The sequence below is a fragment of the Mytilus californianus genome, unplaced genomic scaffold (assembly GCF_021869535.1).
Source record: "Mytilus californianus isolate M0D057914Y unplaced genomic scaffold, xbMytCali1.0.p SCAF_9, whole genome shotgun sequence".
NCBI classification, from domain to species: Eukaryota; Metazoa; Mollusca; class Bivalvia; order Mytilida; family Mytilidae; genus Mytilus; species Mytilus californianus.
In genome coordinates this window covers 42,985,258-43,002,680 of record NW_026262745.1, presented here as the reverse complement: position 1 = coordinate 43,002,680, position 17,423 = coordinate 42,985,258, and the positions used below count along the sequence as shown (strand labels likewise).

At 31.7% G+C, this 17,423-nt stretch overlaps 1 protein-coding gene and 1 long non-coding RNA gene across 2 annotated transcripts in view; both read right to left on the bottom strand.

Moving 5' to 3' along the window:
* LOC127714770 (fibropellin-1-like) overlaps window positions 1–3,553 on the bottom strand; it is a 19,824-nt gene extending 16,271 nt beyond the window's left edge. The window contains exons 1-3 of the mRNA XM_052220809.1: window positions 3,479–3,553; window positions 1,578–1,712; window positions 1,208–1,273 (exon numbers count right to left, since the gene is read on the bottom strand). Coding sequence (XP_052076769.1) covers window positions 1,208–1,273; window positions 1,578–1,712; window positions 3,479–3,530 — 253 coding nt within the window. The 5' untranslated portion in view covers window positions 3,531–3,553. The remainder of the gene's footprint in view (window positions 1–1,207; window positions 1,274–1,577; window positions 1,713–3,478) is intronic.
* On the bottom strand, window positions 3,553–17,423 carry LOC127714771 (uncharacterized). Its single transcript, XR_007987931.1, has 3 exons — window positions 17,194–17,423; window positions 6,970–7,189; window positions 3,553–3,588 (listed from the first exon to the last, which is right to left on the bottom strand). It is a non-coding gene; the product is annotated as an uncharacterized LOC127714771 (long non-coding RNA).

The window sequence follows — 17,423 nt, the reverse complement described above, 5'->3', positions numbered from 1 at the left end:
TGAATGTTTAATAAAACAGGAATACGTCCAAATCGTCAAAAGAAGCCATGTATTGCGACGTTCCAATAATGGGAGAATAGTAATGAAATAATTTGGATAAGGTGTGCTGAATACAAATAAGGAGAAAAACCACAGTTTAGTATTTTGAATAATTCAACTTATTATAAATTCATAGAGAATGAACACGTCAATGATATTTCATGTCAGCACAAAAGTGCTGACTACTGGACTGGTGATGGACTCGATGAAGAAACGTACCACTGGTGTTGGCATTGACCCAATTGTTCTAAAAATGCATCAAGGATACAGAGCTTACAATTTGGTACAACAAACACGCCCAAAGATACAGGGCTTACTAACTGATACACTAAAAGCGCCCCAAGAGAAGAAACATCCGTTTTTGTTTATGTATTAGTGATAATCGTCATCTGAAAAAATATTCAAATGCACTAGAAAGGAAATAGTTGAAGAATGTTTTTATTCAAATCACCTGGAAGAAAAAAAAACAATTGAATGTTCGTGCCAGATCTGTAGTTTTTAAATATATATATTCTTGTACTAAATTACGACATAGTCAGTCTTCTTTGGAGTTTTCCTTGCATGTAATAAACAATAAATACTCTGAAATTCTAGCAAATTTGGACGGACAGTATAGAACGTATCTTAACACTAACAACCTCAGTGGTCAAATAACCTTGCTCGCTAAAATTGCATATCTAGAGGATCGTTGGATTGACTCACGGCCGGGTCAAATAATGACTGGGAAATTGTATTTTGGTGTCTATTCGCTCAGCACGCAGTATCACTAAATCAAAACAAGAAAACACTAGTTTATGTTCAGACAAATCTATTACAGACAAACAGGCATTTCGGTTATAAAGAAAAACTTGAAGATTGGTTTATGTATCGGACATTTTCCATTGTGCCTTGTGCAGTTTACTTGTCATGAATTACTGGTGCCAGTTGAACAAAATAATTTGGCAATTCATCAGAGGATAGTATATAGTCTGAAGGCTTATTTTCAGGGAAATTACAGTATTTGACTAGTTGCGAATATTTAAGGAAGTGCTACATATGACTTTTACAGAAACATTTCATGCCATAAATCATCTTAATTGCATAAAAAATGAAATGCAATCAATACGCCTGAACAAAATCCAATATTTGACCTATATAGCTTAAGAAAACTATTTGGCGTAAAACGTACTTTGTTTACAGGAATCGCCACAAGGTTCACACAGAGCTGCGTCATTTGGCAACAGATCAGTGGTGCCTGAAAATAATACAAATTTTATTCAATGCTATTTCATAATTTTTTACAGCCATTGCCAGCTAAGGAATTTATCTGATGCATAAGAAAAAATGTTAGATATGATTGAAGTTCATTTAACTGTGCTTTCTTGTAAAATATTTTTTTAGATGTTGTATATCAAAAGGAATAACTCATTTGCATGCAACTTAGTGTTTCAATATTGAAGTACCTCTTTTAAAAAAAAACACGAGCAAAATCGTTTTCTTAGGCATTCTAGCAATGATCCGGCATAATTGATAACCATGTAATGTTAAGCAATGTCTACCTTGTTTGCGAAGAGTTCGAATCATTGGCTTTGGCTCTGTGTAAGAACAAAACGTACTACACACATCACCATTTTCATTCGGTTGTGATGCGGGATTGAATACCCTTTCATTTGGTACTACAAAGGTGTCGACGTCTACAAAAACAAAGAGATATGTTTTTAGTTGAAATTATTTCATAACGTGTGTGCTTAGTTGAAATTATGTCATAACTTAAAACTAAAAATAAGCTTTTCAATTTATCGAATTTCGAATCTCAAATTGTAATTTTGAATTTTCAATCTCAGATATTCTCAACCTTCAGTCTAGCAGAAATGAAATATTTTTTGCAACATTTTCTACAAACTAAACTTATTGTTTGTATCGAGTATTGGTGTTTGAGTATATATATATATATATATTGTTGTAAAGTATGAACCCTGTTTGTCGTCGTTATAGACATTGGAGCATATGTGAAGATAACTTTATCTATAAAAGCATTGCTGCCTTGGTCTGTTTGTCATTTGTTAAGTATTTAACGAGTTTCGTTGTGTCGCGTGCATCTGCTCCATGCTCTTCATTTATCGATACATGGCGTGTTATTCCGGGCATGCTTCCTGTAGTCTAAAATGAGTTGAAATAAAAACAAATACTTTGATTTTATTTTGACTTAAAATGATATCAGATAGCATAATGATTGGTACGGATTTTTTTTATTATTGACGAATAAGTTTCTACGGAACCATAAACACGGTCATAAATTAGAGGTTTGGCTATCTATAAAACCAGGTTTAACCCAACATTTTCTCTGAAAAATGCATGTAACACGTCAGGAATATGACGGTTGTTTTCCATTCGTTCCGTTGGTTGATAGAGTCGAGCGTTGGATTTTTTGATTTCGGTATTTTGGTTATACTTTTTTTCATATTCTAATACCTCTTAAAATTTTCTCATAGACATATATTTCATTTCTGTCTTCTAATTATTGTGAAAAAGGAGATGGGAGGTACATGTCAAGTCGGTTGGACAACGACATAGAGAAAATAAATGGTCAACATCTAGTCATCAACAATCGACGAAAGTCATACATTAAGACAGGTTCTAAATCTTTGTATAGACAAGCCCTGACAAACATGTGACTACCGAAAGTCATTAATCAACACTAAGGTTTCTTTTAGTATATACATTGTAACTATAGACAACAATTGATGGCATTCCTAGCCCGGGTCGGACGCTTGAACATCTGTTGTTATGGTGTTGTGTTGGTGTTTACCTTTTGATTGAGTACACAAAATATCGATCTGTGGAAAATCAATTTACATGGAGATATATTCTTTTAATGTACAGCAAACAACCGTTTAACTGATTTAAAAGTATACAAATTATAACAATAATAAATTACCTAATAGAGTCCGGGACAATTAACTGAGGAAGGGAAAGCTGAACAAACAACAAAGGAGTATAACAACAGTCATCAAAACATTACTTAAAAAAATAAGAATTAAGCAGCATAAAATCCTTCAAAACACTGAATGAACTCTGATCGTCTTCACAAATAAGCAGATTCTTCTCTTCCACAAGTGGCAACTCGAATTGTTGACAATATGCATTCAGTCTGATGATATGTTATACTTGGTTTACCTTACTTTGAATACGATAAATATATCATATATACTTTGTAAGGTTAAACCCAAGGCAAATCGACTAAAAAACAAAAGAAAGCGAACCTCTACAAACAGGGATGACTTCATGAGCTGTGCTTTATAACCCGTGTCACTTATTTAATGTGGAGATATTTTGTGATTAGTCGAATTTAATGACAGCACTCAATTAAAAATAAGTGAAAATAAATACCAGTTTTACATTCCGATTTGTAATTCGTTTGCTTTGTTTCTCGTTAATGAAATAACTATTAGATACCTACCCGACATCAGATAAAAATAAAATAAGTCATCTGTGACTTTTGTGAATCTCATACAAAGATATAACCATTGTTCGTTCGGATTGAAGAATTGTTTATAACTGGTGGCACTTCTACAACCAATACAAAAGTGTATAGCAAAAACATTTTGCGACAGTTAATCATAAACAACGTGATTATTTTTTAAGTATAAATTACATAGCATATGTGCTCTTTACACGATACCATTATCTATTTAAATGTTAAGTTTTACATGAAGTTGTTTCATCTTATTGCGATGTTGTTATGAAATGTCTATTCTTAATTGGTTACATGTAGTTTATATCATAATACATTTTCAATCAATATGATGCTGTAGTAGAACTATAGAAGTTATCTTTAATTTTTCTGCAATGTTATGGATTTTTTTCTCTCCTGGAGCACCTCCCAGTTTTTGTGATGTTTTAATTGCCACACCAATTAGTTTATTTTTTTTTGTATATTTTTTGTGAACTCGTTTGTGATGTTTTGAGCATGTGTTTCTGTGATTTGAATTAGTTCTATTAAAAAACTTGTATTAACTTTTTTAATAAATCATATGAAAATAATGGAATTTATTATAAAGTGTCAAAAACTCTGTGAATATTTTGGATGGTAAATGAGCTTTTGATGGTCAGTTCAATTCGGTTAACAGTTATTGTGTTTCGACTCTGTGCACTACACTTCCACACAATCTTATCAAACAAAAGATTTATCTCCTAACTAAATGGTCATTTGAAAACTCTGATTAGGGATTTATTTGCTACAACTCATATAAAGCTTTCTTCTGTAACGAAAAAGGCAAATATGCAAGATATACTTACTAGAATTGTGATAATATGATTGCAGCTGTATTTTTTTTCTCCGTTAAAACATTCGTGTGTGTTTCGACAATAAAGTGTTTTGAAATTGTGTAGGTATTCCTATCGGCATCACTTACTTACCTTTTAAAGATCTGTCTAAATTCTATTAAGCTGATAAATTTAATAATACTTGCCCTGCGTTTTCTGTTTACAAAGAAGCTAATGAACCAATGGTTTCAAGTGTTGTTTAATGTTTGTTCTTATATTTAGCTGTTACCCCACAGTCCCAGGTTAGGGGTGGTTGAGCGCTCGCAAATATGTTTAACCCCGCCGCATTCTGTGTGTGCCTTTTCCGAGCTAGAAGCCTGTAATTCGGTGGTTGTCTTTGATTCATCTCTGTCATCTTTGTTTTTCGTTTATTGTTTTGTCATCAATCAGGTCATCTTAGGTTTTTAGTTTGAATTTTTAGTTTGTCCTATCAGGACCTGTTATAGCTCATAATACGGTATGCACATATTGCATTGATGAAGACCTAACGGTGAGCTATACTTGCTTAAATCTGCTTCACGTGGACTAATGTGGATTAATTTGTTTTCGTGGGTAACAATGTTCGTGAATTAAGGAACATTTGTATTATTGTGGATATTTGATTTCGTGGTTTCTTTGCCAAAGTATACATTCATGCATAATATAGAAAAATTTTACATTGTGACGTGCATAATTGAAAAGAAGAATGTACAACAACACGATTTTATAGTTTGTTTGTTTTGGTTTTTTTTCTTCCAATTCACTGTTGTATGCCATTTAAATGGAAAAAGAATAACTTCAAAAAGTGGCCTGTGAGATATTTTATACATATAGATTCTACTGCATCGAATGTTATACGATATTTTTACACTCGAGACGGTATTTTCAAATTTAAAACGCGAGCGCTTTAAATATTTGATAACTAACTGTCTAGATTAGAGATATACTGTATTACACAAAATTTGGTGGAAGAATATGTTTCTCTAATGACTTTTAGACGATATGAAGACAATTTTTATCTCTTTTTTTCAATGATCAGCAACAAAAAGATGTGACCTTTCTATGTGACGTCTTCAGCTATACCCACCTTTTTATGTGACGTCACAAAATCAAAAGAAAGCAAAAAATTATATAATCATAATCAGATTTTTACCAATGAACAACTAAGACCACACGAACCAAACTTTCATTGTATGTAGATTATACCACTTCATCGAATGTGATACGATTCTCCATGTAAGAAAGTTCAATTTTGAATATTTAGAATTTAACTGTATAGAGAGGAGAAATATCGTGGAGCAGGATCTGCTTACCCTTCCGGAGCACCTCAGATCACCCCCGGTTTTTGGTGGGGTTCATAGTTGCCCAGTCTTTAGATTTCTAATCTGTGTTTTGTGTACTGTTGTTTGTCTTTTGATCTTTATCCTTTTTAGCCATGGCGTTGTCAGTTTATTTTTGACTTATGAGTTTGAATGTCACTTTGGTATCTTTTGCCTTTCTTTTGCACGATATTTCGAGGTAGTATTTGTCTCTCTAATGATTTTTAGACGACAAACCTGATCCTTCTTTTCAAATGATCTGCAAAACATATGACTTTATGTTCTTTCTATATGACGTTATCGGGCATGGTCGTTTTTTCGTGAATAATATATAAATTCTACCACTACATAAAATATGATACAATATTTCTCTACTCGAGACAGTTAAATTATAAAATTGTAAACGCGGGGCTCGCCCAGCGGTTTAAATATTTAAAAGTTAACTGTAGAGAGCTATCTCTTGCGCAGAGATCATATCCATTTTGTTCATACGTAACACTACTATTTGTATATAAAATTGTATAAATCATTATGTTCATTGCTTGTTAATAATATTCTGTTCTGAAATTCATCAACACATACTTTGACACGTAATAATTTTACTGTGACAATTTAAAGTGAGAGGTTTTTTTCTATTATGCAACCTTAAAAGCAGTTTAAAAAAAAACAAAAAAAATAAACACGAAATGGATATAACATTGTGTTAGATTGCAGTATGAAGACGACAATGGTGTATTGACTTGACATAATGATGATCACGTCAAAACCTCGCATTTTCCACGTTTCTCAGCCTTATTGCTATATATCCTTGTTATCTCAGGTTATTATATCTTTTTTTATCTCAGGCCAAAACATTAGTTTTGTCTATACAGATTACTACACGTCCTTCAACGATGACTAAAAACTCATACATTGGGATAAACTTTAAGAGATCTCAAGACCCTTTTGATACAACTTTGAAACAATTCAAAAAAGAAAACGGCCTCATTTAAGATACATAAATCAAGCGAAAAAAAAATTACGACAGACAGCGAGCATGACAACTACTGGACTATATGCTCCTTACTATGAACAGGCATATAAGAGATGTGGCAAATGAAAAAAAAAAATTTGTATGATCAAATGTAAAAAAAAAATATATCTTAGTGAGGGTCTGGATGGGATTCACAGACTAGGGAATAATGGACCAAAATAATAGAGAAAATGGGAAAAAAAAATAAGAATTGAAAAAATTCAGCGCTAAAATACAAAAATAGAGAACAATTGCCAAATGTTTAAAGAATAGAGAAATGAAGACCCCACCATCCAGACCCTCATTAGTACTCACTTAAATACAACAACCGATTCGGTATCAGTGATGGATAAATCAGATATGCATGTCCAAGTATCTATATCTGACCCTTGAGCATTTAAACTGATGCCTGGTTTTGGAATGGTTGTAGTGCCAAAACTTAAAGTTTGTGTCATTTGATTTCCTGTCGACGCGGCTGTGTAAGTGTAGTCCCAATCTTTGTTCTGAAGCTCTTGTGGAAGCGCACAGGCAGCTTCTAAAAACAAATGAAAAATTCTAATTTTAAAGAGAACATTAACGAAAAAAATAGGTAAATTAAGAAGGGTAAAAAGCCAGACTTGTAGATTCGTTCCAATACGCCAGTTAATGGAGATACCATATTATATGTGAATGATACTTTACTTTAATTTCAAAATTGGAAGACGAATTGTGATTTTTTAATGACTATTTGGTAATCAACCAATTAATCAATAGACTATTTTCATATTACCGACTTTTGACTCCGGACTATATAATTTTTTAGGTTTTAATAATAGTTTATAGAACTTTGCTACTCTAAGATAACGATATAATGAATAACAAAGACACCAACATAATTAATAATTGCATGCCGTCCTCAGTCTATGGAAAGTGCGAATCGAGAAATCCGTTTCTTATGTGAAGTAGCGATATTTTCTTTTGTAAATGAAAATCATTGTGGGGAATTCTCAGACGAATGTTGACATTTGTTGGAATAAAACAAAATTCATCGGAAAGTACTTGATTTTTCTTTTTAAAACATAGACATATTTAACAGGACAAATGTATATACAATTTGCTATGTATTTTGAATATTTTATTCCAAGTATGCTGTATTTATACAAGTAAATATGCATTTGCATCAAATAATTTGCATTTGCATTTGCGCGATCTATAATTTTGAGGTGCCCAAATCCTTTGACAATGATGTACCAAAGACAGTGGAATGGCCATTAAACTTATTCGGTTGCATTCTACTCTACGCCATAATCACTTGTAATAGGATAATACTGCTATCTCTTTCTTAATGAATGCGATGTTTATCTAATAGAATAGCGATATGCTTTAATTAAGAAAATATTTTCCACTGCAATATTTTTTCTAATGGAAATGCGATACGATGTTCAATATTCCCTGCGCATCGATCAATTTTGGGTTTACAAATCAATATTGCACAGTATTTACCACCTTTCAACATCAGCTGAAAAATATATCTAGCTAGTGTCAGTCTGGCATAATAAAGTGTTGACACAGATATATGTATCATCTGTCATGTCTATATGTAATTTTAATAGTTAAATGCAGTTGTTGAAATTAAAAGGAAAATACTTTATCTTGCGTCTATTATGCAAAACTTTCAAAGTCAATGAAACATGACTGAAGTTGCAGGGCCAAGAATTACCCTCTAGAAATGATAATGGATATGATAATGCTGATACAACTGTCTACAAAATATCGACACACCAAACGAATGGAAAACAACAATATTCCTGACCTTGTAAGCGATGCAAAACTTTAGAAGTCAATGAAATATCGTCAGGGGGCCAGGCCTTATTTTCTTTATAAAAATATGCCAATGCTAATACAAAATTTAATGCATACCAAATATCCATTGACTGCGTACTGACGTTGTTTATCATCTTAATAACGTGTTATATTGTTCTTTTTATTTGTTTTTGTTCTATTCTTAATATTACTTTTACTGTTTGGTCTAAATTCTGTGATATCCATTTGACGTGGCTCGGTACTTATACATCCCGTCAATGTGTTTGTATTATCTTTCATTTTTGCTGGTGTGTTTTGTACGTGTGACTTTTTGTGTTTCTTTGGTACATATGACGTGGCTCTGTACTTTAAAGATCCCGCCATTGTGTTACTGTTCTATTAAAATACCATTATGTTATTGTTCTATTATAATTTTGAAAATACATTGAACGACAACATTATTTTACTCGCGTAGTGGAATTAACAATATGTGGATTCTTAAAAATTCTAAAGAACTTCTGGATAATTTTAAATCTCGGTCTTTTTTCTGAAATTAGTTCTAACAAAAACTTTTGATTTTCAACCCTGTATACCACCATTCCCCATGAGAAAATTATAATTTTGAAAATACTTTGAACGACAAAATTATTTTATATTTCTTCCTGTGTGACGTTTACATTTTCTGGCGTCAAACACATCGTTGTAAACATAATGGAATTTGATGCGACTGTCATACAAGTGAGAGGTTTAGCGCTATAAAACCAGGTTCAATCCACCATTTTCTACATTTGAAAATGCCTGTACCAAGTCAGGACTATGACAGCTGTTGTCCATTCGTTTGATGTGTTTTATCATATGATTTTGCCATTTTATTAGGGACTTTCCGTTTTGAATTTTCCTCGGAGTTCAGTATTTTTGTGATTTTACTTTTTATCTTAAGTGGTCCCCATTTAGAAAAAAAAATGTTGACGCCGCCGACGCACCGGAAACAGCCCATTACTTCGTAGAGGCGTGACAAACAATATTTATACTAACTTTTTTTCGCCCTCTTATATCATGATGTAATGTTATTGCAATTTTATCTAATTATGTATAAAGATTAAAAGGCCAAGAACTGCATTCTATAGGTTAAAATGTTAAAATGTTTAGTTGTGAATTACGAATTGTTGTTTTTCTTTTCAATTACTTAAAGTAAGTTTTATTTTCAGGAGATAATCTATTTAACATGCTCGAAAACTCGTGTTTAGACTAAACACATTTCTAAGTAAACACTTTGAATGTACACATGTCTTGAATATAAACACTTTTAAATGTGTTTTAGAATAAAAGATTTTAGGACTTAAAGGGGCATTAGCTGTCAAATTCATCTTCACTGATTTGACTCAAATTCTCATATTAGATTTATAACTTACTAAAACGTATATCCAAATTATAAAAAGTCTAAAATAAACAATTTACGATGAACGGACTCGATAATATATATCGGCATTTCGTGTATATTTTAGTATAGACGCCATCTAATTAAACCATCGAGGTGACCTCCGAAGACTGCCGATGGACATATAACCCGATATAAACATAAACATATATATAAATAGATAGTGAACTCGTGCAATTGGATTTGTCTAGGTCTGTTTGATTTCATACATAGGTTTAAATAAAATGCTTCGCTGAGCGCAGCATGATACGACCGCAGTGGTCGAACCCTGAACAGTTGGGGCAAATTTTTTGCGGTCGTATAAAAATGTGTTAATAATTGTTTTTACCTGTATAAGAATGAGTTTTTGAAGATCGAATCAGTCAACCAAATGGTTTACCCTTGTTTCACTTCTAATGTTGACATTCTTTTCTTTTTTTAAATAGCTGAACATGCCTAGTTCATGTGTAACCCATCTCTAGCTAAGGGGTTCAATTGAAGTTCACATGTATACGGATTTAATGAGATCGAATTATTCACTTGCAAGTGAATCATTCATAAGCGATGTTTCTTTGCTTATTTTGAAAAATTTGAACCAAACTGACTGCTAAAAGCGAATTATTATATCACTATTTCACTTTCATTAATGATTGAACAAAAAAAATTATATCTTATTTTATTCTATATCTCGTAGCTAATTCAAAACAGAAAGTCCCTTATCAAATGGCAAAATTAAAAGCTCAAACACATCAAACGAATGGAAAACAACTGTCATATTCCTAACTTGGTACAGGCATTTCCTTATGCAGAAAATGATGGATTAAACCTGATTTTATAGCTAGATAAACCTCTCACTTGTAGTCGTATAAAATTCCATTATATTGACAACAATGTGTGAACAAAACAAACAGACATAATAGGTAAAAATGCCTAAACAGTAAAGTAAATAGTTTACAAAGACAAATAAAAGAACACTATAACACATAATTAAGATGATAAACAACGTCAGTACCTAGAATGTATACTTCAAGACCATGCACTAATTTCTAAGCTAAACAAGATCCTAAACACAATCATAAACACTTTCTTCCATCTAAACATGTTACGAAATTAAACATGTTGAAAAAAGTGCGCAAACAATGTATATGTTTGCCTCGCATCACGGTGCGGAGCTATTAGTTTCAGTCGATGTACACACCATCTTGAAATAATTACTTATCACATAAAGATTCTGATTGGTTGCTTTGTGATGCGGAAATGAGATAAAGAATTACAGACTTTTCTCGTCTCAGGATAAGACATCAAGTACGTGCCGGAAAATTAACTATGTGTATTTCATTTCCGATCAACTGTCATTAATTCATGTTCGTTTTATTATGCATATATGGCATACTGAAATTTAATATTGAAATATCAATTATTAATACGTGTTTATTTTCTTTGTTAATCTGCAATATGCACGATTTGTTTTTGCTAAACAATGTTCGTATACAATGTTTACAAAAAAGCATTATCTGTATTTCATAACTTCTGCCAATCTAGGCACACCTCCATAGTCGTGTCTACTTGTAAATGTTTTAATTTTCAACAAGTTAAGTGAACAAAATTTTAAAAGCATGGGTGTATAACGCACACTCTTAAAGTAGAACAACATCATTTTCACTGAAACTAAATATTTATTGCTGTTTACAATTATATGTTATTAAGATACCCAAACATTCATATATACCTAAACATTCATATATATCTAAATAAATTATAAACAGAACTAGTAATCAAAATCACAAGTCAATGACCAGCTGAAAGAACTAGAAAACCACACTCCACAAAAACACATTGACAACTAAACACTGAACAGCTAGTTTAAAATTTCAGAAAAGTTCATCTTAATATATTTACAAAAATTGATATTCCAAGTCTAAGACATCCATTTTATATCAATCAATATCTAAAATTACCTCATTTCCAATGCTAAATCAACAACCACATGCACACATATTACCTTAAATTAGGATAGAGCGAAGCAGTCCACAGCTTTTAAGAAACTTGTTTTAGAATTGTGTTTAGGATTTAAACACCATTTATACAGCTTACATGTTGTGTCATCTGTACTATTATTTGTCTGTTTGTCTTTTTATTTTTGGCCATGGCGTTGTTAGTTTGTTTTCGATCTAAGAGTTTGACTGTCCCTCTGGTATCTTTCGTCCCTCTTTTACATGTAGTAAGGATATCGGAAATGCATTTTTTGGACGTATTCATATAGAAATGTAATAGATGTTATGTCGATGCCACCAATTTGAACAATAATTCGGGCCGGTCTATACCACATGACTTGATTTTATCCTTCGCATATAAAAAAGTATAACAAAAATACCTAACTCCAAGGCAAATTCAAGTAGTGGAATTCCATAAAAACTAACAAAATCAAACGATATCAATCAACGGAACAAGTGAAACATCTGCCATATAACTTTTATCTAATACAAATATGTTTGAAGAACAATTAAGAATTTCGATAGATGTCTCAAAGGTTCATTTTAACAGTAAGCAATGGGCTAAGACTGCTACCTCATATAAAATGAAACATCTGCTACCTCATATAACGTATAGTTACAATAAAAACGATATAAAAATATCGCATCTACAAAACAATAAATAGCTTTTAATTATTTATTTCCAAAACTAAAACGTAGCAGTACAAATTTTACAAGGACATTAAATGCTTTTACTTTGATATTGAGCATATTTCAAGACTTGATTTTCGTTTATATTTAAATGATAGGTTAACAATTCATATGTTCATAAAGAAATCTTAACGTGTTGCTCGTTTAACTGGTCCATTTGACTTTTTTTCTTTTAAAACAACCTCGAAAGGCTTAATATAATCAGTTTCACACTCTATTTATTGTAATACATAAAACTCTTCTGTGTGTCGCGTGAATTAATTTCGGACTAAACGTATTTATATGTTTTAATATTAAAAAAAGATGTTACTGCAAAAAACATCTTTTTCCTCGTTGATTTTCTGCATATTTACAATTTCATATTAGAAAATATAGTTTATAGATAACTAACTTTTGTTACAATATATATATAAATAAATTTTGTTACAATGTATATATAGATAACTTTTGTTACAATATATATATAGATAACTTTTGTTACAATATATATATAGATAACTTTTGTTACAATATATATATATGACTCATGCATATGGCATAGGTAATCAAGGTTTAGATAGAAAACATAAAACTTATTTATGTTAGTGCTTTAAAGTTGTTTCTTTTTTTGTGTGTGTATCAAACCACCAATGTTTTGGTCTTTTGGAAAATGTTGTTTGTGCTGTATTTAAACCCCTCTACCAAGAAAGGACAAGGTACGATAAGGCCCGTTTTTGGCCCCCCTATTTTCTCATTTTTCAAATTTTGTTTTGGAAAGCTACTTATCACGTTAAAATATTCCCTTCGGTTTGAAGCTTGTTTGAATGAACTTCAAAACCATTAACTTCAGAAAATTGGTGAGATTAGGGGGTTAAAAGGGTATCAAAAACGCCAAAAGAAGGAAAAATTACGATTTTAGGCCATTGTTTCTTAAAATTTAATACCGTGCGCCTACGTGACCTGGAGAAAATTATGGCAATTTAGACAGCAAAATCAATTCTCATGACATTGGAATAAACAAAATCCTGGGTCACGTTGGCGCAGGCACTTAAAAACTAAAAAACCGTTGTACGGAACACCTGAAAAGTAAATAATAATTACAATATTTGAATAATAAGAGAAAGTTTACCCCACTCACCTTACCCAGTTGTTAAAATTAGTGGTTTTGAAGTTCATCCAAACAAACTTCAAACCTCAGAGAATATTTTAACATAACAAGTAGCTTTCAAAAACAGAATTTGAAAAATGAGAAAATAGGGGAGCCAAAAACAGGCCTTATCGTACCTTGTCCTTTGTTTTGCATGCACACGTAACGCAGATATAGGTTTGAACGTTGTTTTCAATTTAGACTTGTCAAACCACCAATATATTGATCTATTGCTTTCCATAGTAAATTTACCAAATTCGAACATTCACGGCCATTTTAATCACCTTTAATTGCATATAAACAAACAAAAAAACAGGTACTTCTTATTTCATACAACTTTTTTATTATTCAAAATTAACATTTATACAGTGACCCCAGGTCTTCGAGCTTTCATTCATACCAAAAATATACCCAAATATTTGACAGATATTTTGAAAGTTACAGCTATGCGTATGAACTATATTGTGTGAAATATGTACTACTTTTATACGTGTATCCTCTTCCTAATGAACGTGTCCGAATTGTAGGTTCTATACCTTATAAGTTTATACTTGTGTCTGAAATTTTTGTAACTTACTAGTTGATAAAGATATCCAAACGCGACTTTTCTAAATTGATTATAATTATAAGAATCTGAGGCCAGTTTCACAAAGCCGTCTTAGGAATAAGACATTTCTTATGATGGTCTTGCGACATATCTTAGTCCTTAGTGGGTTTCACAAAGAGGTCATAACTTTGGACATCTCTTAAAGTTTGTCATAAAGTTAGGACTACACGAGAGGTGTCGTATGATGGTTTTAATTTGAAAGTTTTCTGAAAAGTACTGACTTGTTCTTTTCCACGGCATCCGAAAGAGTGAAGCTCTGATTCTGTGAAATTGGGACTCCTTTTCCTGCTCATAACTAAATCTTAATGGTTTGACGGTTTATCAAAGTGATTTATCAACAATGTACATTCGAAGTATTTATAGCAAGAATTCACGATTTTATCCTTTAATGTTCACGTGGACCCTTTGGGTAAAACGGCTGTGTTTTCGCCTCAAAATTTACTCTGAGTACAGACTAATCTTTGCATCTGGAAAAGTTTTAAGGCATAGCATGCCCTAGATAAATAAAATTCAAATGCGTTTTAAGTTTTAAGAAATTTAAAACTTAACTGGATTTTACTGTGCAGTACACTTTTTTTCGTCCCTGCAGAAGATGATAAAAATTAACAGAGTTGAGTTTCATTTGATATGGTCAACTCAGGTACACAGTTTAAATCACCAATTATTGTCAGGTATCTATTGTCCATCTGTTGTCCATGTCAATCCAGTCTTTTGGAGGAAAGAAAAGAGTGCATTGCAAAATCCAGTTAAATTTTTTAATTTTCTAAAACATAAAATGTATTTGAATTTTATTTATCTAGAGCATGCTATGCCTTAAAAATTTTCCAGATACATAGGTTTGTTAGTACTCATGGAAAATTTTTATTGTAAAAATGAATCCATTTTAGCCAAAGGGTCCACATGAACCTTAACCTTATTATAACCGATACAGTGACAAATTGAATTCAACTCAATTGTACAAAAACAAAATTGACGTCATTTTGTTCTTTTTTTCCCCTTTATTTTGTATTTGAATTTTCATATTTATATTCAATTTGGTGTATATTAATAGATTATTTATATAAATTACACTTACTTTTTATATCAGTTTTGCAAATTATCTAACTATGGAATATCAATCAATACGTTTAGTAATTTATGGGAAATACATACTACATTTACATGAATTTTTCCATAAATCCAAAAAAATTAAAGAACTTGCGACAGGTTTAGAATATCTTTCCTAAAATCATCTTAAGACAGCTTCGAGGTGAGGTCTGAGATATGTCCTAAGATAGTCATAAGATGATCATAAGACATGGCCTACGATATATCTTATGACAGGTCTTAGGATTGCTTCGTGAAACCGGCCCCAGGGGCTTGGGCCGTGTCATCGAAAGTGTCCTAAGATTTGTCTTAAGATATATCTTAGGAAAAATTATAGGACAGTCTTATGACTGTCTTATGACATATCTCAGACTGTACATCGAAGTTATCCTAAGATAATATCAACAAACATGTCCTAACGTAGTCCTATGTATGTGCAATTTCTCGTTGCCGTATAATGATGCAATTATCTTAACAAGAATATACAAAAATAGTAGGATTTCTGTATGCTACATTAGGTTTACACACATATTATGCTTAAACTTAAATCTTGTATTCAAAATATAAGTTTAAAAATATTTTTAATCAAGTAAAAGGAAGAAAGTATAGAAGAAAATGTCATTTAAAAAAAATACAATTTATACTACACATGCATATACGGTAAAATATATGTTTATTTATAAATAATCACATGAGACGACCTCAAAGGGCCAGTTTATATTTTTTGAGTTCAAAGGGGAATCTCGTGTAATCTTGGTATAAAAACTCAGGACATAAATTATTTATTTTGTATTACTTTACCGTAACCTTGTGTGTAAGAAGAGAAGTCCGAATTTTAAAGACACAGAAGTTCAAATTCTACTTAATGAATTATCTTATTTGATCTTATTTTTATTTTTATTCTATTTTAACAAAAATATACAAAAAAAGTCTATAATTTTTATATGCTAGTACATCATAAAGTTATTCTAAAAGTTAAAATGGTCTTAAGACTATCCTAAGACAGCTTATTAGTAGTCCTAAAGTTGGGACCAAAATTAGGACATATCCTAAGATAAGATCTTTTCTATAACACGGCTAAGAGCAAAATATTCTCCTAAGATGATCTTAGGACATATCTTAGTCCTAAGACACCTTCGATGACACGGCCCCTGGTTTTCAAAAGTATCATAGGACATGTCATAGTCGTAAGCTATGTTTCAAAAAGTGTCCCAAGTTACGATATGTCATATTTTTTATCGCAAACTTAAGACACTTCGCGACATGACTTATGATGGTCTTAATATGATTATCATAAAATTTGCGACATCACTTCCACTGATCCAGGTGATCGGTGTCATTTACTGCATTTATCTTTGCACGTGCAGCCTCCCATGCTCTCTTAAGCTTTTTAACTGAGTGTGTTGTTGTGTTGCACAGTCTGCTAAATAGTAAAGATTTATTCTTCCCCGTTTGTCAATTAAGATTTAAATCTTCCGCGACGTAAAATTTGGACTCCTTTTCTTACTCATGACTAAGTTTTGTTTAATGAATATATATATTATGTGTTTCCTTATATAGTTGTTTATTAACGGTTTGTATGGACGTTTCGTTAAGCGGCTACTCAATGTACAAAAAGCTTTAAATCCACCCAAGTTTATAAATTTGACAGGCACAATTCAACATCTACATCAACACACATTTCTCCAATTGACGGAAAAAAACATTTATAAAGGATTATTTGAATCTTTATTTCAAAGCTCTAATTATGAGAAGTTTAACACTAACCCATTATGGAAAAGTTGTATTAGAATTAACTGTAATGACTTATTATTAAACATTATGAAAGTGAATTTACCTGTATCTGTTGAAAATATAAAGATTTGAGCAGCCACTGCCAGTACTGTTAGTATTTTGTCAGTGAACATCTTGTTTCCCTTCATGCAATGTTCCATCAAGTCAAAAATCGCTGTGCGACCTGGGACTTTTTATATCTTCTTCACACATCAGTTCACGTTAATTTTGATTTGTTTCCAACTTCTAAAATGTGTCAATAACCATGCACAATACAAACGCGCACCTAGCTGC